The 23,244-nt window shown below is 35.9% G+C and overlaps 1 protein-coding gene and 1 non-coding gene across 5 annotated transcripts in view; one reads left to right on the top strand and one right to left on the bottom strand.

The window, feature by feature from the left end:
• WNK3 (WNK lysine deficient protein kinase 3) overlaps positions 1–23,244 on the top strand; it is a 189,415-nt gene that overhangs the window by 27,443 nt on the left and 138,728 nt on the right. For 3 of the 4 annotated variants that reach the window (XM_061410236.1, XM_061410235.1, XM_061410234.1), the window contains exons 3-5: positions 20,186–20,358; positions 20,944–21,164; positions 22,027–22,184. In XM_061410236.1, coding sequence (XP_061266220.1) covers positions 20,186–20,358; positions 20,944–21,164; positions 22,027–22,184 — 552 coding nt within the window. Of the gene's footprint in view, positions 1–8,428; positions 9,240–20,185; positions 20,359–20,943; positions 21,165–22,026; positions 22,185–23,244 lie in introns of those variants that run through there. The other variant, XM_061410237.1, reaches the window with a different exon arrangement.
• LOC133243597 (small nucleolar RNA SNORD52) lies at positions 6,037–6,102 on the bottom strand. Its single transcript, XR_009735148.1, has one exon. It is a non-coding gene; the product is annotated as a small nucleolar RNA SNORD52 (small nucleolar RNA).

The following is a 23,244-nucleotide window of genomic DNA, read 5'->3' as shown; positions in this document are numbered from 1 at the left end:
CAGAGTCGGACACAACTGAAGTGACTTAGCAGCAGTTCATGATGTTGAAAGACCTGGTCAGATGTTACTGAAAGCCCTGTTTAGTAAGTTTTAGGAGGAGTCGGTCACACGGGTTTGTAATAGTTTTCTCCACTGTCAGCTTGAAAAATCAGTAGCACTTTGCTTTTACACATGGGAACACAACCAGCTTCTGCTTTACTTTCACTAGTATGCCATTTGTTTTCTTGATGGAACTTAGTTTTCATATAATGGGGCTATTTTCCAATCAGAGGAATCACATAGATATATGAATTTTGTTATTTGACTGTTTCTAAATATATTTGCTTATAATAAGCTTCACTGTGGGATCAATTCTGTGATTACGTGCTTTACAAGGTAATTAAACAGGCCATCTTTAAGTAGATCTAACAACTAGACCTCTAACAAGTCAGCTATAGTCTCTGAACTGAACTTTTAAAAATGCTACTGAAAAGAAAGATTAGAAAAAAGACATAGTTGACTATAGCAGGTTGACATGTTGAGTGAGCATTCTAATACACTTTGATTATAGTAGTGAATATATTCCAAGCAATGCAGTAGAAGTAACAGTTTAAAGATCTGTACTTCCATGCTTGAAGTATCTATCAAAATTTTGGAGAAACTTGTTTCTGTTTTATTTTCATTTATCAAAAACACTTTGGGGAGAAGTATATTTTTAGGCAGCCCTACATTTAATTGTGAAATTAGAAAATAGTGTGAAAATACCTGAATTTCCAATAGAGGAAAAGATAATTTTAAAATATATGCTAGAATTTGTTTCTGAATAAATATTGTTGTCCAAAGTATTCATACTGGGATACTTTTGCTCTTAAAATATTTTTGTTATGACCCTTTTGGAAGTGTTTCTAGATTCTGTTAGAGCTATCAAGAAGATGCTTCATTACATATATGCATACCCTGAATAGTGTTATTTGATTTTAATTTCCCACTGTTTTCTTTGGGCTCAGCCCTCAAAGTGGAATACTGTCATAGGCAAAGAATAATTACATCAAATGGAGGAAGAATACAAATTACTTAAATATAGTTAATGCTCTGATTTCCCTGGCAGTACAGTAGTTAAGACTTGGCCTTCTAGTGCCAGGGGTACAGATTCAATCCTTGGTCAGGGAGCTAAGATCCCACATGCTTCATGGCCAAAAAACCAAAACATGAAACAGAAGCAGTATTGTAACAAATTTAATAAAGACTTGAAAAAAAAGCTATAAACCAAAGGCAGATGTTTTCATGAAATGACAGAGGTTGTGAGAGTAGCAGGAGACAGACTTGGTCTGAGAAATATAATTAATTTTCCCAGTTCAATTAGTTAGTTAGTTTTGAGGTAACTATCTGCTTGTTAGATAACAAATTGATACATATAGTTGTACACTCCAAAGATGTCCATGTCCTAATCCCTAGAACCTATAAATATATTGGTGGTGGTGGTTTAGTTACTAAGTTGTTTCTGACTCTTTTGTGACCCCATGGAATGTAACTTGCCAGGCTCCTCTGTCCATGGGATTTCCCAAGCAAATTTCCTGATGCTGATAGACCTTGGTATGTGTTACCAAGGGAAGCAAAGGAATCTCATTTTTCAGAAGTATTAAAAACATGATAGATTCTTATCTCCCCAACAACAGCATTTAATGGATTCTAGTCTAAGAAGAGAACTGTTCTAGAGAGTCTTGGGATTATTCAAAAGCAGTAGAAGGCATTCTCTAACTTTGAAGAACTTTGAATAAGAGGAGAGAATATGCAACTGTAATATTTTCCAAAAATACTGAACTAAAGTAAAGCTGGCAAACTAAGTTGGAGAGTAGACAGTTATGGCAATGAAGTAGCCATATAAAAAGAGACACAGAATGATGGAGAGGAGAGGCCTTTCAGTGTTGTGGAAGGTAGGGAGAAGATCTAAATCTACATGAGAGCACTAAATGCCATAAAAATAATCTGATGTATTCCATTTCCTCCTCTATAGAAACAAGAATTTTACGTTTTCCACATTGTAAGTTTACTTGTACTGGAGTGGATTGCCATTTCCTTCTCCAGGGAATCTTCCTGACCCAGGGATCGAATCTGTCTCCTGCATTGGCAGGCAGATTCTTTACCACTGAGCTACCTGGCTGCTGCTGCTGCTGCTAAGTCACTTCAGTCGTGTCCGACTCTGTGTGAACCCATAGACGGCAGCCCACCAGGCTCCCCTGTTCCTGGGATTCTCAGGGCAAGAACACTGGAATGGGTTGTCATTTCCTTCTCCAATGCATGGAAGTGAAAAGTGAAACTGCAGTCGCTCAGTTGTGTCCAACTCTTGAGCTACCTGGGAATCCCTATAAATGTTACCTAATGGATTTTGCAGGTACAATTAAATTTAAGATCTTCTGATAGGTAGATTATCCTGGAATATCTGGGTGGACCCAGTATAATCACAAGGGTGCTTTTGAGAAGAAGGATGCTCATTAGTCAGAAGGAGATCTGACACTGGAAGCTGAGGTTGGAGTGATGGGAATGTGGGCAATCTCTAAAAGTTGGAAGAGGCAAGCAGTTTCTTCCTAGAGCATACAGAAGAAACACAGCCTTGACAACACCTTGATTTTAATTGAGTGAGACTCATTTGGACTTTTGATCTCCACAACTGGAAGATAATAAATTTGTGTTGTTTTAAGCCACTAAATTTGTAGTAATTTGTTATAGCAGCAACAGGAAATGAATACAGAGAAAACAGCTGTCATTCATTCATTGTTCATTCATTCATTCAACAAGTAAATGCTCAGTACCTACAATGTTTCAGAGTTATGCTAAGTGCTAGGGACATAATGGGGAGAAAAAGCAGATTCAGGCTCCATTTTCATAAAAGCTTATATAGTTGAGGGAATTTATAATCAGTAAGAAGAAGGCTTGGAGATTGAAATTAGTGAAAAGATGAAAGAGCTGTTAAATACAGATTTGTTTGAAAGAAGTGATAGGGTTGGAAATAGCAAGAAACAGGGATCCTGTTTACCAATTAGTTTTTCCTTTACTAATTAGTTTTCTTTTTTATTTTGAGATAATTTGCTATTAACAGAATAGTTACAAAGATAGTATAGAAATTCCTGTATGTCCTTCACTCAGTTTCTTCTTATGCTAATATTTCAACCAGAAAACAGTTACCAAAACTGTAGGAAATTATTATTAGTTCAATACTGTTAACTAAAATATAAAACTTGATTGAATTTCTCCAGTTTTCCTTCTGGTGTTCTTTTTTTCCAGATCAGGATTCCACATGGCATGTAGTTGTTACGTCCCTTTAGTCTCTTCTCAGTTCAGTTCAGTTGCTCAGTCATGTCTAACTCTTTGCAACCCCATAGACTGCAGCACGCCAGGCCTCCCTGTCCATCACCAACTCCTGGAGTTTACTCAAACTCATGTCTATTGAGTCGGTGATGCCATCTAACCATCTCATCCTCTGTCGTCCCCTTCTCCTGCCCTCAATCTTTCCCAGCATCAGGGTCTTTTCAAATGAGTCAGCTCTTCGCATCAGTCCTTCCAATGAACACTGAGGACTGATTTCCTTTAGGATGGATTGGTTGGATCTCCTTGAAGTCCAAGGGACTCTCAAGAGTTTTCTCCAACACCACCATTCAAAAGCTTCAATTCTTTGGCGCTCAGCTTTCTTTATAGTCCAACTCTCACATCCATACATGACTACTGGAAAAGCCATAGCCTTGACTAGGCAGACGTTTGTTGACAAAGTAATGTCTCTGCTTTTTAATATGCTATCTAGGTTGGTCATAACTTTCCTTCCAAGGTATAAGCATCTTTTAATTTCATGGCTGCAGTCACCATCTGCAGTGATTTTGGAGCCCAGAAAAATAAAGTATGCCACTGTTTCCACTGTTTCTCCATCTATTTGCCATGAAGTGATGGGACTGGATGCCATGATCTTAGTTTTCTGAATGTTGAGCTTTAAGCCAACTTTTCCACTCTCCTCTTTCACTTTCACCAAGAGGCTTTTTAATTCCTCTTCACTTTCTACCATAAGGGTGGTGTCATCTGCATATCTGAGGTTATTGATCTTTCTCCTGGCAATCTTGATTCCAGCTTGTGCTTCTTCCAACCCAGCATTTCTCATGATGTACTCTGCATATACGTTAAATAAGCAGGGTGACAATATACAGCCTTGACTTCCTCCTTTTCCTACTTGGAACCAGTCTGTTGTTCCATGTCCAGTTCTAACTGTTGCTTCCTGACCTGCATATAGGTTTCTCAAGAGGCAGGTCAGGTGGTCTGGTATTCCCATCTCTTTCAGAATTTTCCACAGTGTATTGTGATCCACACAGTGAAAGGCTTTGGCATAGTCAATAAAGCAGAAATAGATGTTTAGTCTCTTCTAATCTGTGGCAGTTCTTCCATCTTGGCATGTTTTTCATGATTTTGAACTTTTTTTTGTTTTTTTTTTCATGATCTTAAACTTTTAATGAGTATTGCTCAGTTAGTTTGTAGAAAGTGAAATTGTTAGTCACTCAGTTGGGTCCAACTCTTTGCAATCCCACTATAACCTGCCAGGCTCCTCTGTCCATGGAATTCTCCAGGCAAGAATACTAGAGTGGGTAGCCATTCCCTTCTCCAGGGGATCTTCCCAACCCAGGGATTGAACCTGTGTCTCCTGCATTGCAGGCAGATTCTTCACCATCTGAGCCGTCAGGGAAGAGTATTCCTTAATTTGGGTTTGTCTTATGTTTTTATATGATTAGCTTTAGGCTTATGAGTTTTGGCAAGAATACCATAGAAATGATGCTCCATTCTCAGTGCATCATAGCAGGGTATATATGATGTATGGATTACTGGTTATGATAACCTTCATCATTTGGTTAGGGTGATGTCTGATAGGTATTCTCTATTATAAATTAATATTTTCCCTTTGTACATATTAATAAATAAAGATCTTAGGAGTAGATACTTTGAGCCTATGCAAATATCTGTTTCTCCTCAAACTTTCCCTTTTTTTTGGCATCCATTAGTATATTTTGCCTGTAATAAGTATTAACTCTGGTGTTCTAATGGTGATTTTCTATTTTCCACTCTCCTCCATTTATTAATTGGAATTACCTTTTAGTTTTATGTGGACTCTTCCTAAATATAACAGTTGGGTTCTGAAAACCCAACAGGTAATTTGTGGTTTGAGGAACTTATCTTAAGTTACTAATAATGGTATTGTACACTTTTGCATTTATCAAAATTAATACATTAATTGAGCACTTATGCAGGTACTTAATTTGAATATTTTATTTAATCTTGCAATAGTTAAAAGAGGTAGGAATGATTACTTTTCAGGTGGTAGAAGTGAGGTTTAGATACATTAAGTAACTTGCCCAAAGGGATAGAGCAGGGATTTATATTCTATCAATTATATATATATAACACTTGTCAGTTCAGTCGCTCAGTCCTGTCCGACTCTGTGATCCCATGGACTACAGCACACCAGGCTTCCCTGTCTATCACCAGCTTCTGGAGCTTGCTCAAATTCATGTCCACTGAGTCAGTGATGCCATCCAACCATCTCATCCTTTGTCGTCCCCTTCTCCTACCTTTAATCTTTCCCAGCATCAGGGTCCTAGTATTAGGTATATTGCTATTGCTATTGCTGAGTCACTTCAGTCGTGTCCAACTCTGTGTGACCCCATAGATGGCAGGCTTCCCCGTCCCTGGGATTCTCCAGGCAAGAACACTGGAGTGGGTTGCCATTTCCTTCTCCAATGCATGAAAATGAAAAGTGAAAGTGAAGTCGCTCAGTCTTGTCCAACCCTCAATGACCCCGTGGACTGCAGCCTTCCAGGCTCCTCTGTCCATGGGATTTTCCAGGCAAGAGTACTGGAGTGGGATGCCATTGTATTAGGTATATAAGTACCTGCATATAACACTTACATAGATGATTTAAGAATTTCCTCCTCATTAGTTATTTGAACAGTTCACTCTTTCATGTTTTCAGCCATTTTACAAGAAATTATTTCTTAAATGGGCATTTTAAGATGCCCTCTCCCTAATGAGTTAGAACTTAATTTTTGACATCAAGACCTGCATCAGAGACTCTACTGAGAAATCATCATTCCTGTAAAATAATGTTCTTAACATTAAACTAACTGCTCAAGCTCAAGGGGTACTAGTTAATGGTTTCATTTAAGGACATTCTCTGGCTTGGGGATTCTGAGGAACAGTTTCATGGTTGGGTTGCCCTGGTTCAATATCTGGACTTCACCTTTCGTCAGTGTCCAGAGGTGGTTAGACACGTTGAGGAGACTGACTAGTGCTAACTCAAATGCTTAGATCTAGGACGGAAATTTATTAGTTTAGAACAAATTAATGAATTCATTTAACCTGATATAGTTGTTAGGCCATATGCTCTAATGGTCTGCAGGTTAGATACATGGGAAGGTAAATTATAATCAGAAGCTAGTATAGAGTCAGAACAAAGGAACTAGATGTTCCTGTGTGTCTGCTAAGGCAGTATACTGACCAAATGAACTGGATGTTCAGGTCCTAACTGGATGAAGAATCCTCTGTGTTCAGTGGTACTGGAAGACAAGTGAACCTGGCTATGTCTGTGTTTCATCTCTCTTTCTATATCTTATTTTGACCACCATTGATGAGCACTTTCGTTTAGGTATTGATACATACCATTGCTGTCTAAAAGCTTTAATATGCTCTTATGGCCAAACTGTGATTATTATATGCTGATTTCTTTGTTTATATTCTGATTTCTTGATTAATACTCGGATGTTACCATCTACAAATTATAATTACCCTAGTGTGTGTTTGTTTCATTTAGTTTTAGTTCTAAGGTGCTACACATATCTCTTCATGGAAAGTGGTTTGTGAATGAGGTGTCTGTAGTCATTACTGTGAATATTGTTTCTGAGGGACAGAGCTTTGAACTAGGAAGTGCTTAGAATTCATAATATAGCAGACCTAAGTTCCAGTTTATCTGTGCTAGCTAGGTACTGTGGGTAAGCTAAGTAGTTTAGCATTTTGGAGCTTTACTTTTTCACTTTTTTTTTTAAAAAAGAAAAGTATAATAGATGTTTCTGATATCTGAATAAAGAATAATATGGTGGAAATTGTGTACCTACTGTTCAACTTGAGAAATAAAATGTTGAGAATTAGAGATAATGCTTATAAAGCATGAGGTACCTATTTGAGTATTCAGTAAATGTTAGTGATAAAATACTTAGTGATTTTGTATTTATTCAGAATATTCATTGATATTTAAGAACCATTTTGAAGCCTTCATAGCATTCATCTTTAATTGAACAAGTTATAATACAGCTTTTGTAACAATGTTAATGATTTCTTCTTCCTTCTTTCATGTTTGCAGAAACAGATTCATATAGCCTCTGACCTGGTTCTGTAGTTCATTGTTGGTGTTTGCATTAAGAGACATAGCTGATAAGGCCATAGTTTACCTTTTGGAAACTAAATGCTTCTTATCTTGAATAAATACATATGCAGGTTAATCGTGTTGATATTGTGCCTTGTCTCAGGAAAGATTTTGTGTACATTTTTAGCATTCCATATATTATAATAATGTGTTAACATTCATAACAGGACAGTATTTCTTTTGAAAGAAGTATGGAATAGTTGAAATCTATTTGGTAAATTTGTATTTGACCTCTATTATATTTATCAGCCATATAAACTAATATTTATAACACTGAAAATTGATATTTGATACTTTTTGTGACCTTACTGCTTAGAGACAGTAGATTTAGGGATCATTTTTATAGACTATAATTTTTCTGGTTTCTGACTGTGTCATCTCCATTAGCTATCGCAGTTTGCCTTCTAGATCCTTATTCATTTCTTAGTATGAACTCTACTCATTGGCGATATATTACAATTAACTTATAAAAGTGGTTATCATCAATACAATAGAGTATGTGTGTGTGTGTCTACATGTATCAATCTGTCTGTGTTTTAAGATTACTATAGTAGCTGAAAACTTTCCTCTGGATTTTGGTGCTAGTTTGACAGGTTTATTTTCCTCTCACTGAATTAGAAGTGGACCTTTGAAGGTCTTGGCCATACCTTTTTTAGTGGACTTCCAGCAATATTTCTGGGACAGCAGTTGTAATTTTGTAAAGTTGTTTACTTTTAATGCTGACTAGGATCAAAAGGTACAGTAATTTGATTTGGTAGATGAAAGACTTGTATTCTGCTAATTTAATCAGAAAGCATCAAAATCTTTTCGTTATTCTTCAGAGCATATCTACTGATCTGTCATGAGAGGATGACTCCTAGCCAATTTCAGGGACGTTTAGAATTTATTAGTCATTTTAGATTAGATAGAAAAGCATAAACACTTTACTTGTTTTCAGCTGTCTTCTAAATTTGTTATTCCTTGCTTTTGTTCTTTGAGTTCCTTAACTCTTTTTTTTTAGGCTTAAAAAAATTGAGATATGCTGTGTAAATTTAAGGTATAACAACCCACTGTTGGTTTGATACATTTATATACTGCAATTTGATTACTATAGTAACATTAGTTAATACCTTTATCATGCATGTTACATAGTTATTTCTTTTTTGTGTTGAAAACAGCCGAGATTTAGTCTATTAGCAACTTTGAAGTTTACCATACAGTATTGTTTTTTAATTTATTTATTTTTGGTGTCTGTTGAGTCTTAGCTGTGGCATACAGGCTGTTCGTTGCAGTTTGCAGGCTTCTCTAGTTGTGTCGAGTGGGCTTAGTTGCCCCGGCAAGTGGGATCTTAGTTCCCTGACCCTACAGGGATTGTCTCTGTCCCTTGCATGAAAGGTGAATTCTTAATCCCTGGACCACCAGGGGAGTCCCAAACATACAATATTGTTGACTATAATCACTGCTGGTTAGATCTCCAGAACTTCCTTCTCTGTTAAGTTTGTACCCTGAAATTACATTCCCCTACCCTTAGTACCTGGTAACCACTATTCTACTCTCTGTTTTTACAAGTTCAGATTTTAGATACCACATATAAATGGTGTCATATGGTATTTGTAATTTGAAGGGATATCTGCATACCCATGTTCATTGCAGCATTTACAGTAGCCAAGATATGGAAACAACCTAAGTGTCTGTCAAAGTGTCTGTCAACAGAAGATTGGGTGAAGTAGATGTGATGTATATATGTATACAGTGGAATATTATTCAGCCTCAAGAAAGAAGGAAATCCTGCCATTTGTGACAACATGGAAAGACCTTGAAGACATTATGCTAGGTGAGATATTATGCTAGGTGAGATAAGTCAGAGAAAGACAAATACTATATGAGTTCCTTAACTCTTTTTTAAAATAAATTTTTATTGTGACAAAATGTAAATAACATAAAATTTACCATTTTAATTATTTTAAGTGTACAATTCAGTGGCATTAAGTACATTCACCCTCACTACCACCCATCTCCAGAACTTTTTCATCATCCCAAACTGAAACCCACTAAACAATAACTTCCCATTCCCCACTCTTCCCAGCCCCTGGTAACTACTATTTTACTTTCTGTCTCTATTAATAATTTGTCTATTCTAGGTATCTCATTTAAGTGGAATCATACAATATTTGTTCTTTTGTGTCTGAGTTACATCACTTAGTGTAATGTTTTTAAGATTTGTCCACGTTGTAGCATGTTTAAGAATTTTATTCCTTTTTAAGAACTTGTATGTATATACCACACTTGTTTTGTCCATTCATCCATTGATGGGCATTTGTATTGTGTCCACCTTTTGGCTATTGTGAATAACATTGCTATGAATATTACTGTACAAGTATCTGCTCAAGTCTCTGTTTTCAGTTCTTTTTGGTATATACCTAGAAGGTGGAATTGCTGTATCCTATGACAATTCTGTGTTCACTTTTTTAGGAATTGCCATATTGTTTTCCATAGTGTTCATTTTACGTTTCCACCAGCAATGCATAAGGGTTCTGTTTACTCCACATCTTTGCCAATATTGCGTGTGTGCTTTTTAAATAGCCATCCTATGTGTGTGAAGTGGCATCTCATTATGGATTTGATCTGCATTTTTCCAGTGACTAGAGATGTTGAGCCTCTTTTTTGTGCTTATTTACCATTTGTATTTCTGTTTTGGAAAAATACCTATTCAAGTCCTTTGCCAATTTTTGAATTGAGTTATTGTTGTTGAGAGATAGAGTTCTTTATATATTCTGAGTATTAATCCTTTGCCAGATATGTGAGTTGCAAATATTTTCTCCCATTCTATGGATTGCCTTTTTATACTCTTAATAGTGCGTTTGATACACGAAAGTTTTTAAGTTCAGTTTATCTATTTTTTTCCCTGTTGTTGCCTACGTGCTTTTGCCTTAGAAATTCATTGTGAAACCCAGTGTCATGAAGATTTCCCCCCTATGTTTTCTTCTGAAAGTTTTAGCTCTTATGTTTTTGATGCATTTTGAGTTCATTTTTGTATGTGGTGTAAAGTAAGGTTAACCAGTGTGCTACTATGTTTTTATAAGTTCTTCATTATTTTGCACATGGATACTCAATTTCCCCAACTTTTTGTAAAGGGACAATCCTTTCTTCATTGAATAATCTTGATACCCTTGTCGAAAATTATCTATTTGACTATACAAGGGATTATTTCTAGCTCTGTAGTCTGTTCCACTGATCTTTATGTCTGTCTTTGTACCAGTATCACAGTATTTTGATTATTGTAGCTTTGTAGTAAGTTTTGAAGTCCAGAAGTCCAACTTTGTTCCTTTTTTCAAGATCTTTTTGTGTATTTGAGGGGCTTCCCTGGTGGCTCAGAGGTTAAAGCATCTGCCTGGAATGTGCGAGACCCGGGTTTGATCCCTGAGTCAGGAAGATCCCCTGGAGAAGGAAATGGCAACCCACTCCAGTACTCTTGCCTGGAGAATCCCATGGAGGGAGGAGCCTGGTAAGCTACAGACCATGAGGTCTCAAAGAGTCGGACACGACTGAGCGGTTTCACTTTCACTTTTGAGATTCCATATGGATTTTAGCATTTTTTAAAATTTATGCAAAAATATGGGATTTTGACAGATTACATTGAATTTGCAGATCTCTTTTGGTATTGACATTTAACAGTATTAGGATTTTCAATCTATAAATATGGGATGTATTTCTATTTGTTTGTGCCTTCTGTAATTTTAACAGTGTTTTGTAGTTTTAAGTGATAGAAGTCTTTTTGCCTCCTTAGATAAGTTTCTTCCTACATATTTTATTCTTTTTGATGTGATGAATGGAATTGTTTTCTTAATTTTCTTTTAGAATTATTTATTTTAGTGTATAGAAACAACTTTTTTTCCTTTTTCATTAGGGTAAATTTATTTATAATTTATCATTACATGAATACTATCCCCCTTGGGGTTCCTAACTTTATTTATGCAAGATATCCTTTTAAATTCTGCTGCTGCTGCTGCTAAGTCGCTTCAATCGTGTCCGACTCTGTGTGACCCCATAGATGGCAGCCCACCAGGCTCCCCGTCCCTGGGATTCTCCAGTCAAGAACACTGGGGTGGGTTGCCATTTCCTTTTCCAATGCGTGAAAGTGAAAAGTGAAAGTGAAGTCGCTCAGTCATGTCCGACTCTTAGCGACCCCATGGACTGCTACCTACCAGGCTCCTCCATCCATGGGATTTTCCAGGCAAGAGTACTGGAGTGGGGTGCCATTGCCTTCACAGTTTATTTTTGAGTGTTGATTTTGTATCGTGATACTTTGCTGAATTAGTTTATTAGTGTTTGATTTTGAATGTCAGGAAAAGGAAGCTAACCACTAGTAAAAAGGAGAAACAATATAAAATACTTTTAAGTTAACAGGAATAAAAGGAAGCAGCAAATTAAGATAAATAACTTAGAATAAAATGGAAGGAGTAAAATGAAATATATCTTTTACTGTATCAAATGTGGACATATTATACTTGTTTGTTAAAAAACTCACATTTTCAGATGGGATTAAAAGACAAAACCCACGTGTATTGTTTACTAGAAAAAATACTTAAAACAATGATAAAGCAAAGTTAAGGTGAAGCTATAAACCAGCAAAGAGAAAGCAGGAGGAGTACCAACCAATATTAATATCTATCTCAGAAGAAAGAAAGTAAAATTAAAGCATTAAACAGAAATACCTGTTTATTATGAAGTTATTTGCTTCATAGTTTAAGAAGATAAATACCATTGATAAAGACTTGTAGGCACCAAAAATATTCTGGTTAATATTTTAAATTCAGAACATCAAATAGATGAAAGGAAAATGGATAAATGAATAACTGTAGTAGGAAATTTCATACACTTCTTTCAGAACAGGGCAGATCAAGCAGACAAAAGTGAATAAATAGGAACTGAATAATATAATCCATAAACTCCATTTGACCTTAAATATCCTCCAAATAGGAAATACACATTTTTATAGTCTACAAGCTACTAAAAAATTGGTTAAATATATGGCTCAAAGAAAACCGTATGTTAAAAGAAAAGAGATTTTATATTCTGCATCACTCAAAATTAGAAATAAATAATGAAACAAGTAACAAGAAGATTCTTAACTAACTGGAGATCAGAAATCACAGTCCTATATAAAATTTAGGTCAAGGAGGAAATAAAACTGAAAGTATGAACTACCTAGAAAGCAATGAAAACGAAGGTATTTGCAACAAAATTTGTGAGTCATTGCAAAAGCTACACCCAGAAGAAAATTTATCACTACAATGCCTTCATTATTAATGAACAATAACTAGAAGGAATTTAGTACCTATCTTAAGCCATTAGAGAAGTAACACTGAAAGAAAGCAAAAAAGAGAAAGAGGGAGTTAATATAAGATAATTGAAATTAATAAAAATTATACATATAAAATATGATAAATTCTAAATTTTTTTACTCTCTGAAAAGGGATTAATGAACCTGATGAAGGAAAATATGAGGGTAAAAATATATGAGCGAAGAAATGAGAAATGCAACATAGCCAGCTATGGAAGAGTAAAAGAATGATAAGAGAATGTTACGTGTACATTTGACAATAAATTTTTCTAGCATTTTCTTATGAAACATTTCAAATCTAGAACAAAGTTAAAAATCTTAGAACATTCATAATACCTACTGTCTAGATTCTATTTTTCACAATGATAACACAGATTTAATTGATAACAGATTTAATTTTAAATCTTAATAGATTACTCCTAATCAAAATTAGGAGAAAAAGAAGAAAAGTAGGCTAGGTATTAAGATGATTTAGAGAGGGGATTTAAGCTCTTCCCCCCACCCCTCACTTAATACCTGGTAGCTCAGCTGGTAAAGAATCCACCTGCAATGCAGGAGGCCCTGGTTCAGTTCCTGGGTTGGGAAGATCCCCTGGAGAAGGGAAAGGCTACACACTCCAGTATTCAGGCCTGGAGAATTTCATGGACTGTATAGTCCATGGGGTCACAAAGAGTCGGACACAACTAAGTGACTGTCACAATACCAGGGCAAGGAGCCATCCCAAGAATATGCAATGCAAAATTGTTTATAATAAAGTAAACTTTGATCAATCCAAATGCCCATCAATGGGTTGAATGGATAACTTTATTTATCAGTGTGGTAGTACTGTCTAATGAGATCCTGTATAATAGTTAAAATGAATAAGCTCAAATTATACATATCATAGTACATAAATATAAAAACATTGAGCAAAGTAATTTGCAGGACACATAGCATGTGATAACCCACCTATATGTTTTAACATATGTAAAACTATATTGCTTATGGATACAAGGATATAATTAAAACTTCTAAAAACTTTCATGGATTAAAAACCTAACTCAAGCAGTGGTTACTTCTGGGAGGGAAAGGAAAGGTATTGAATCAAGGAGTAATATGTAGAGGTCTTTAATTCTGTAATGTCTTGTTAAAATGGAAGCAAATTTGGCAAAATGTTAAAAATTAAACAAAGCTGGTTGTTACACCTTTTTGTTTATGCCTGAATATTTTTATAATTTAAAAAGAGAAAAAACACATCAGGAGAAAGTAGATTCAGAGCTTGATTTCTAAACAACCTTTAATTGACAAGCTGTTCCAATGTTAAACTGTTTAATCCCAGTTAATTTCATGAAGCTGTATAATCTTAAAACTAAATGCTAGTTTTGTACAAAAAGGAAAACTATACCTCAGTCTCATATATGAATGCAGATATTAAAATCCATAGGAAAATATTAGCAAATAGAATTCACCAGTGGGTCAAAAGAATAGTGTGCTAGGCTTTAAGATTTGAAGAATAGTTCTTTGTCAGGAACCTGTCAATAAACCTTATGATCATATCAGTAGGTGTTGAGAAAATATTTGGTAAAATTCAACAGCCACTCCTAATTAAAAAATAAAAGTAACATAGGAATATAAGGAAATTACTTCAACATGTTAAACTATTTGTGGAAATAAAAAAAATACTGTAAACAGTCAAGTTATGAGATAAGGCTGTTTTTTAATTAAAGTACAATAAAAGACAGTCGTGACTGTTATCACAATTATTTTTTGGTGTTGTGGATGTTTCAACAGAATCAATAAGATAAGAAAATAAACAGCATAAACATTGGGGAAGAGATAACGTTATCTCTTCTTTCTGATGGTAGAATATAATACCTGAAAATTCTCAGTCTTTAATATCTGCTCTCTAGAAGACCCATGGAGATGAAGTTAGAAGGTATAGGATGACAAAGTGGAGGCCCAAACCTTCATTTGTATACTAACTTTCAGAGGAATGATTGCTCAAGAGAGCAGAGCCAGGAGTCAAGCCAGCGCCTACCCACTTAATACCCCAAACAGTTAAAGACATTACTAGAAAACTATAGAGCAGTATCCCTCATGAACATAGATGAAAAAATGTTCAACATAACATTAGCTAATAGAATCCAGTAATATATTAAAAGAGTAATACATGATGACTAGTGTGGAGTTTTCCAAGGGATGCAAGGATTGTTCCACATTTGAAACTCAATGTAATTTGACATATTAATAGCCTGTAGAGGAATCAACATGGTTATTTCAATAGTTGCAGGACAAGCATTTGAAGAAATTCAATATCCATTCATGATGAACTCAGCAAACTTGCTGTAAAAGGAAACCTGAACCTGATAAAAGACATCTATTTAAAAAATGCAACTATTAGAATGGCTTAAAACAGCTGGCATCATACTTAATGGTGAAAAGACTGAATGCTTTTCCTCTAACAAGGGAAGGATGTCTTCTCTCAACACTTCTGATATGATGCTCTCAACATCATTGTTCTGGAAGTGCTAGCTAGTGAAATAGGGGATGAAAAAGAAATAGAAAGAATACAGAAGAAAGGAAGAAATAAAACTGTCTTTACCTGCAGATGTCATGATTATCTACATGAAAAATCTCAATGAATCTACAAAAAGTACTTGAAACTAATAAGTGATTTTAACAAGTTTGCCAGATACAAGGTTAATATAAAAAAAAAGTTATATCTCTCTACAGTAGCAATAAATAATTGGAAATTGCAGTTTTAAAAAAGTACTATTTACAGTAGCACCCAAAATGAAATACATAGGTATAAATAACAAAGTATGTGTAGAATCTGTATGCTGAAAACTAAAAAACACTGTTAAAAGAAATCAAAGATCTAAATAAATGTGTTGGTTGGAAGATTCACTGTTCTTAAGATGTTCATTCTCTCCATATGACCTAGAAATTCAAAACAATTTTAGTAAAATCCCAGCAGGAATTTTTTTTACATGTTGACAGACTGACTCTAAAACTAATATGGGGGACTTCCCTGGTGGTCCAGTGGTTAAGGATCCACCTGCCAATGCAGGGGACATGGGTTTGATCCCTGGTCTGGGAAGATCCCATGTACTTGGGGCAACTAAGCCTGTGTGCCACAACTACTGAGCCTGCACGCTGCAACTACTGAAGCACTTGCGTTCTAGAGCCCACGCTCTGCAAGAAGAGAAGTCATCACAATGAGAAACCTGCACACCACAACTAGAGAGTAGTAGCCCCCATATGCCACAACTAGAGAAAGTCTGCACACAGCAATAAAGACCCAGTACAGCCAAAAATAAAAATAAATAATAGTAAAAAAAAAACCACTAATATACAAAGGCAAGGATAATAAAATAGCTAAAACAATTCTGATAAAGAACAAGTTTGAATAATTCATGTTAACTGATTTCCAAGCTTACTCTAAAGGTGTAGTAATAATACATGTATGATATTGGCGAAAAGGTAGGTACACAGATAGATCAGTGGAACAGAATAGAGTTCAGAAATAGACCCAAACAGATGTGGTCAGGTGATTTTAGAAAGAAAAATGGTGCAGTGGTGATTCAGCATAGAAAGGATGTTTTTTTCAACAAAAAGTGCTAGACATACATATTCAAAAAAACGAACCTTGACCTAACTCTCACACATCACAAAATTTTAACTCAAATTATAGCCCTAAATAAATTATAGACCTAAAAGGGGCTTCCCTCATGGCTCAGAGGTAAAGCGTCTGCCTGCAATTCAGGAGACCTGGATTTGATCCCTGGGTCAGGAAGGTCCCCTGGAGAAGGAAATGGCAACCCACTCCAGTACTCTTGCCCAGAAAATTCCATGGATGGAGGAACCTGGTAGGCTACAGTCAGTGGGATCACAGAGTCGGACATAACTGAGCCACTTCACTTCAACTTCATAGACCTAAAAAGTAAAACATAAAACTAGTTTTAGTGCCAGGTGGGTTTTTTACCACTGAGCCACCAAGAAAACCCCTTCTTTTATGTACAAGGTGTCATAAATTTCTTTCAGATTTTTTTTCACTCAATAGTAGGCCTTAAGAGATCTATCCACATTACTACACATAGACCTAGCTTATTCGTTTAACTGTTAAATTTGTTTATAGCCAAGTTTAGCATTCTATATAACCCATTTGATCCTGGACAAATTACTTAACCTTCTTAACCTGTTTCTTTATTTGCAAAATGGTAATGACAGTATTAGTGACTATCACAAAGGGTTATTGTAGTGACTAAAAGTGTTAATTAATATACAAAAATATTTAGGACAGTGCTTGGCATATAATAGACTTTGTTATTGACATTGTGATTATTTCTGCTGCTGCTGCTAAGTCACTTCAGTCGTGTCCGTCTCTGTGCAACCCCATAGACAGCAGCCCACCAGGCTCCCCTGTCCCTGGGATTCTCCAGGCAAGAACACTGGAGTAGGTTGCCATTTCCTTCTCCAATGCATGAAAGTGAAAAGTGAAAGTGAAGTCGCTCAGTCGTGCCCAACTGTTCGAGACCCCATGGACTGCAGCCCACCAGGCTCCTCCATCCATGGGATTTTCCAGGCAAGAGTACTGGAGTGGGGTGCCATTGCCTTCTTTGTGTGATTATTTCTAATTTTTCACAATTACAAACCATGCTGCAACCGACTCTCCTTTTACATATTTTCATATCAAGGAATAATATGAATAAAGTAACCAAAAATGAAATTGTCAGAGCTGTGGCTGTGCTGCTTACCTAGGGTTACTATGAAGTCTTTAAAAAACCTTTTTTAACAGAAGTCTTTTATCAAATTGCCATTTCTTATACTCTCATGAGTTTCATATAACTGCATTCTATCAGGGTATATATTTTTTATCTTTAAAAAATCTTTAGTTTGAACCCATCTCACATTTAAAATACTACTGTAGATTTATTTATTTATTTCTTTTGTCATTTTGGTGGGGTGTAGGAAGGGATGGGAATTAATATGTTGTCAACCATCTTGAAATGGAAATCATACCTAAATTTTTAACTAACATAATTTAATTATCTATTGACATCAAAACTTAAAATAGTTCTATCAATCCTTTCTTTCCTCTCCCTTGCTGAAGATAGAAATTGTTTTTATTCTTCCTTCTGTATTAGATTTTAATGAAGTAATTCCAGATTTATCATTTTGCATTACAGTTGGCCTTTGAATAATGTGTGGGTGAGGGGTGCCAGCCCTAAGCAGTTGAAAATTCATGATAACTTTTTAGTTGACTCTCCATATTTGCAGTTCCACATCCAAGGATTCAATGAACAATGTATCATATAGCGCTGTAATATTTATTGAAAAAAATCCAGGTGTAAGTGGATCCATGCAGTTCAAATTTGTGTTGTTCAAAGGTCAGCTGTATATATCTTCAGTTTTAATTACTGTTTAGAGAACATGGCCAACCATATTAGCCACAGTTACTTAAGCTTCTTTTTTAAAAAGCATTATTGAAAGTTTCTTACTATTCATGACATGCTGCACCCTCTTTTTCTAATGATATTATTTGGCCACATTTAATTCTTTGAGTACTATTTTCAGGATTGGTAAATGATGTGGTATACTTCCTGTGTCTTTGTTTTCATAGAAATGTGTTTATTTTTCCCTTGTAAACTTGATTGATAGCTTGTCTGGGTTCAGAATTTGAGAGTCACAGTCATCCCTCAGAATTCTATAAATATTTCTCGTTTGCCTTCTAGTATTTAATGTGGCAAATTACAGGTCCAATGCCTGTTTGAATGTCTTTTACTGGTTGGTAACCTTATACTTCTGTCTGGAAATATGTTGCCAATGTCTAGGTGTCTAACATTCTGTTATTCCTTCCCTGACATTATAGATCCTTAGATGTGGAAATTCAAAGATTTCTTAGGGGAGAGTTTTTTATTATCTGTTTTGATTGTTATTGTTGTTCAGTTGCTAAGTCATGTCCGACTCTTTGTGATCCCATGGACTGCAGCATGCCAGGCTTCCCTGTCCTTCACTGTCTCCAGGAGTTTGCTCAAACTCATGTCCATTGAGTCAGTGATGCCATCCAAACATCTCATGCTCTGATGCCTTCTTTTCCTCCTGCCCTCAGTCTTTCCCAGCATCAGGATCTTTGCCAACGAGTCTTCTCTTCGCATCAGATGGCCAAAGTATTGGAGCTTCAACTTCAGTATCAGTCCTTCAATGAGTATTCGGGGTTGATTTCCTTTAGAATTGACTAGTTTGATCTCCTTGCTGTCCAAGGGACTCTCAAGAGTCTTCTCCAGCACTACAATTCAGAATCATCAATTCTTCGGCACTTGGCCTTCTTTATGGTCCAACTCTCAAATCTGTACATAACTACTGGAAACACCATAGCTTTGACTATACAGACCTTTTTTGGCAAAGTGATATCTCTGCTTTTTAATACACTGTCTAGGTTTGTCTTAGCTTTCCTTCCGAGGAGCAAGCGTCTTAATTTCATGGCTGCAGTCCCTGTCCACAGTGATTTTGGAGACCAAGAAAATTAAGTCTGTCACTGTTTCCATTGTTTCCCTATCTATTTGCCATGAAATGATGGGACTGGATGCCATGATCTTAGTTTTTGAATGTTGAATTTCAAGCCAGCTTTTTCACTCTGCTCTTTCACCTTCATCAAGAGTTTCTTTAGTTTCTTTCTCTCTCTCTCTCTCTCTTTTTTTTTTGCCACTAGAGTGGTATCATCTGCATATCTGAGGTTATTGATATTTCTCCCAGCAATCTTGATTCCATCTTGTGCTTCATCCAGCCCAGCGTTTCTCATGATGTACTCTGCATATAAGTTAAATAAGCAGGGTGACAGTATACAGCCTTGACATACTCTTTTCCCAATTTGAAATCAGACTGGACTGGTTTTGATTATTACTTTTTCTCATTTTGAGATACTATTTTTCTTTTCCAGCAAAGGAAATTTTATTATTCCAGTTTTGTTGCAATATAATTGACATATAACAATGTATCAGTTTAAAGTATACAACAAACAGGGCTTCCCTGGTGACTCAGTGGTAAAGAATCCACCTGTGATGCAGGAGATGTGAGTTTGATTACTGGGTCAGGAAGATCCCCTGGAAGAGGAAATGACAACTCACTCCAATATTCTTGCCTGGGAAATCCCATGGGCAGAGGAGCTTGGTGGGCTGCAGTCCATGGGGTCACAAAAGAGTTGGACGTGACTTAGCAACTAAACAACAACAACAAATACAACAAACAACTGCTGCATTTTGCTCTATGAGAGGAGTCAGAGCAAGTACCTAACAAATATCAGTGATTTTATAGGTACTGAGAAAAAGATTGACAGGTGAAAATAGATACATATATATATATATATATATGCATAAATAAAATACTCATTTGAGTGGTATTATAAATATCCAAGACAATTTCTAGACTTTAATTTGGAACTTGATCTTCCATTTTAGGACCGGAAATTAACCAAAGCCGAGCAGCAAAGGTTCAAGGAAGAAGCAGAGATGTTAAAGGGTCTCCAACATCCCAATATAGTTCGATTTTATGATTCCTGGGAGTCTATATTAAAAGGAAAGAAATGTATTGTATTAGTGACGGAACTTATGACATCAGGAACCTTAAAGACGTAAGTTGACCCTGATAGTGCCAATGGAGTTTTATTTGGAAATAATTTTCAAGAGTCACAAGTTTTTGGCAAAGTAACATTACATGGTTAAAGAATTGGTAGAATCTGAATCTAGTGACTGTGTTTCAGGGCAGGTTAAAAAATTAGGGTGTTAATGAAGTTTGTTAGAAAATACAATGTTGAAAAATTAATGTTTGTGGCATATCATGGAACTTAAGAATTAGAAATCATTATAGAGATAATGTCATTTTGTAGAGGATGAAAGATTGGGGATGTGGCAGGTTCAAATATCTAGTGAGCAATGCTATATAATTATAGTCTATTGTTTTGTTTCTGACTAGAGCATTTCATCTGATGGTACAGCCACTTATTTGTGACTGTTATATGTGGTATGTACTTTTTCTGTAGGGGGGGTATACTTTGAGGCTTTATACTTTAAAATATTTTGTTAGACAATAAAAAATAACTCAGTGATGGCAATCATAATACATACTGTATTGGCTGGCTTATGTGATTTACCATAATGTACTTATACAATAAGCTAGGTATGTTTGTTTACATGTGATCTTTTGTTTCTTTGTGTAGGTACTTAAAACGATTTAAAGTAATGAAACCAAAGGTCTTAAGGAGCTGGTGCAGGCAGATTTTAAAGGGGTTGCAGTTCTTGCACACCAGGACTCCTCCTATTATTCACCGGGATCTGAAGTGTGACAATATTTTCATCACGGGACCCACTGGATCTGTGAAGATTGGTGATCTAGGACTAGCCACCTTAATGCGAACATCATTTGCTAAAAGTGTCATTGGTGATTAACGTTTTATAGTTTATTGATTGTGTAAAGGAAGATTTTTTTTTTTAACTGTATATTTCTAGAACAGAAATCATCAAACCACAGCCTGTGGGCCAAATCGAACTTCCCTGCCTATTTTTGTAAAAAAAGTTTTGTTGGAACACAGCAATACCCACTCATTTACATATTGTGTATGGCTGCTTTTGCACTACAGTGTCAGAGTTAATTAGTTGTGACAGAGCCCATATGGACTGCAAAGCCTGAAATATTTACTGTTTGACCCTTTATAGAGAAGTTTACTGGCCCCTGGCCTAGAATGTGAGTTTACTTTGAAATATCTATTCTATATTGACTGATTTCAGAGACATCCCAGTGTATTTCTTTTGTGATGTATTTAATAATATTGAAAAATTCTGAGGACTTATAAAGAGGATTTACTACTTCAAAAGTTTTACATAACTAAAATGAAAGATAGAAAGAAAAACAGATTTTTGTAATCATTACCTATGAGCATTGCAAACTGTCCTTTATCAGTATGGAAAATTAAGGAAATTAAGGACATTTTATATGTGTGTGTGTGTGTGTATGTATGTATGTATATATATTTATATTTTTTATATATATATATATATATGTATGTATGTATTTTTGCTTTTGGGGAACAGAAATTCTCTCAAGTAATCCTTAAGGCAAAGGGAATGTGATCTTGGCATAGATTTTTTTTGTCTACAGTACATGACTTGGGGGATCTTAGTTCCCTGACCAGAGATTGAACCTGGGCCCTAGGCAGTGAGAGCACAGAGTCCTAACAACTGGACTGACAGGGAATTCTCTACATTTTTCTTTCTTAAAAATACGTGGTTGTGGTATTTTGTAGGTACTCCCGAGTTTATGGCCCCAGAGATGTATGAAGAGCACTATGATGAATCTGTGGATGTCTATGCTTTTGGAATGTGTATGCTGGAAATGGCTACTTCGGAGTACCCTTATTCTGAATGCCAGAATGCAGCTCAAATATACCGTAAAGTAACTAGTGTAAGTACAACTTTATTCTTTTTACTTCACAAATTGCCACATTTCATGGTAAAGTCAACCACAAGTCAACTTAGTCAAACCTAACTTTGGTTTAGTTCTTTTTAAATAGTGCTAAATTTAACATAATTGTAATGAAACAAGCTTTAGATTTATGCTATGTACCCATACTCAAATGGGGTAATATAAAATGCTCTATATTAGTATCTTTGGGGAAAATGTATAGATATATTATCTATATCCATTTCTTTGTGAAGAATTTTTAGATATTTATTCAGTTCAGTTCAGTCGCTCAGTTGTGTCTGACTCTTTGTGACCCCATGGGCTGCAGCACGCCAGGCCTCCCTGTCCATCTCCAACTCCTGGAGTTTACTCAGATTCATGTGCATTGAGTTGATGATGCCATCAAACCGTCTCATCCTCTGTCATCCCCTTCTCCTCCTGCCTTCAGTCTTTCCCAGCATCAGGGTTTATTCCAGTGAGTCAGTTCTTCACATCAGGTGTCCAAAGTATTGGAGTTTCAGCTTCAGCATCAGTCCTTCCAGTGAATATTCAGGACTGATTTCCTTTAGGATGGACTGGTTGGATCTCCTTGCAGTCCAAGGGACTCTGAAGAGTATTCTCCAACACTACAGTTCAAAAGCATCAACTCTTTGGCGCTCAGGTTTCTTTAGAGTTCAACTCTCCCATCCATATATGACTACTGTAAAAACCATAGGTTTGACTAGGTGGAACTTTGTTGGCAAAGTAATGTCTCTGCTTTTTAATATGCTATCTAGGTTGGTCATAACTTTTCTTACAAGGAGCAAGCATCTTTTAATTTCATGGCTGCAGTCACCATCTGCAGTGATTTTGGAGCCCAAGAAAATAAAGACAGCCACTGTTTGCACTGTTTCCCCATCTATTTGCCATGAAGTGATGGGACCAAATGCCATGATCTTAGCTTTCTGAATGTTGAGTTTTTTTTTTTAATTTACTTATTTTAATTTGAGGCTAATTACTTTATAATATTGTGGTGGTTTTGCCATACGTTGACATGAATCAGCCATGGGTGTACATGTGT

Source organism: Bos javanicus, chromosome X, assembly GCF_032452875.1.
Source record: "Bos javanicus breed banteng chromosome X, ARS-OSU_banteng_1.0, whole genome shotgun sequence".
Classification (NCBI taxonomy): Eukaryota; Metazoa; Chordata; class Mammalia; order Artiodactyla; family Bovidae; genus Bos; species Bos javanicus.
This window is presented reverse-complemented; position numbering and strand designations above follow the sequence as displayed.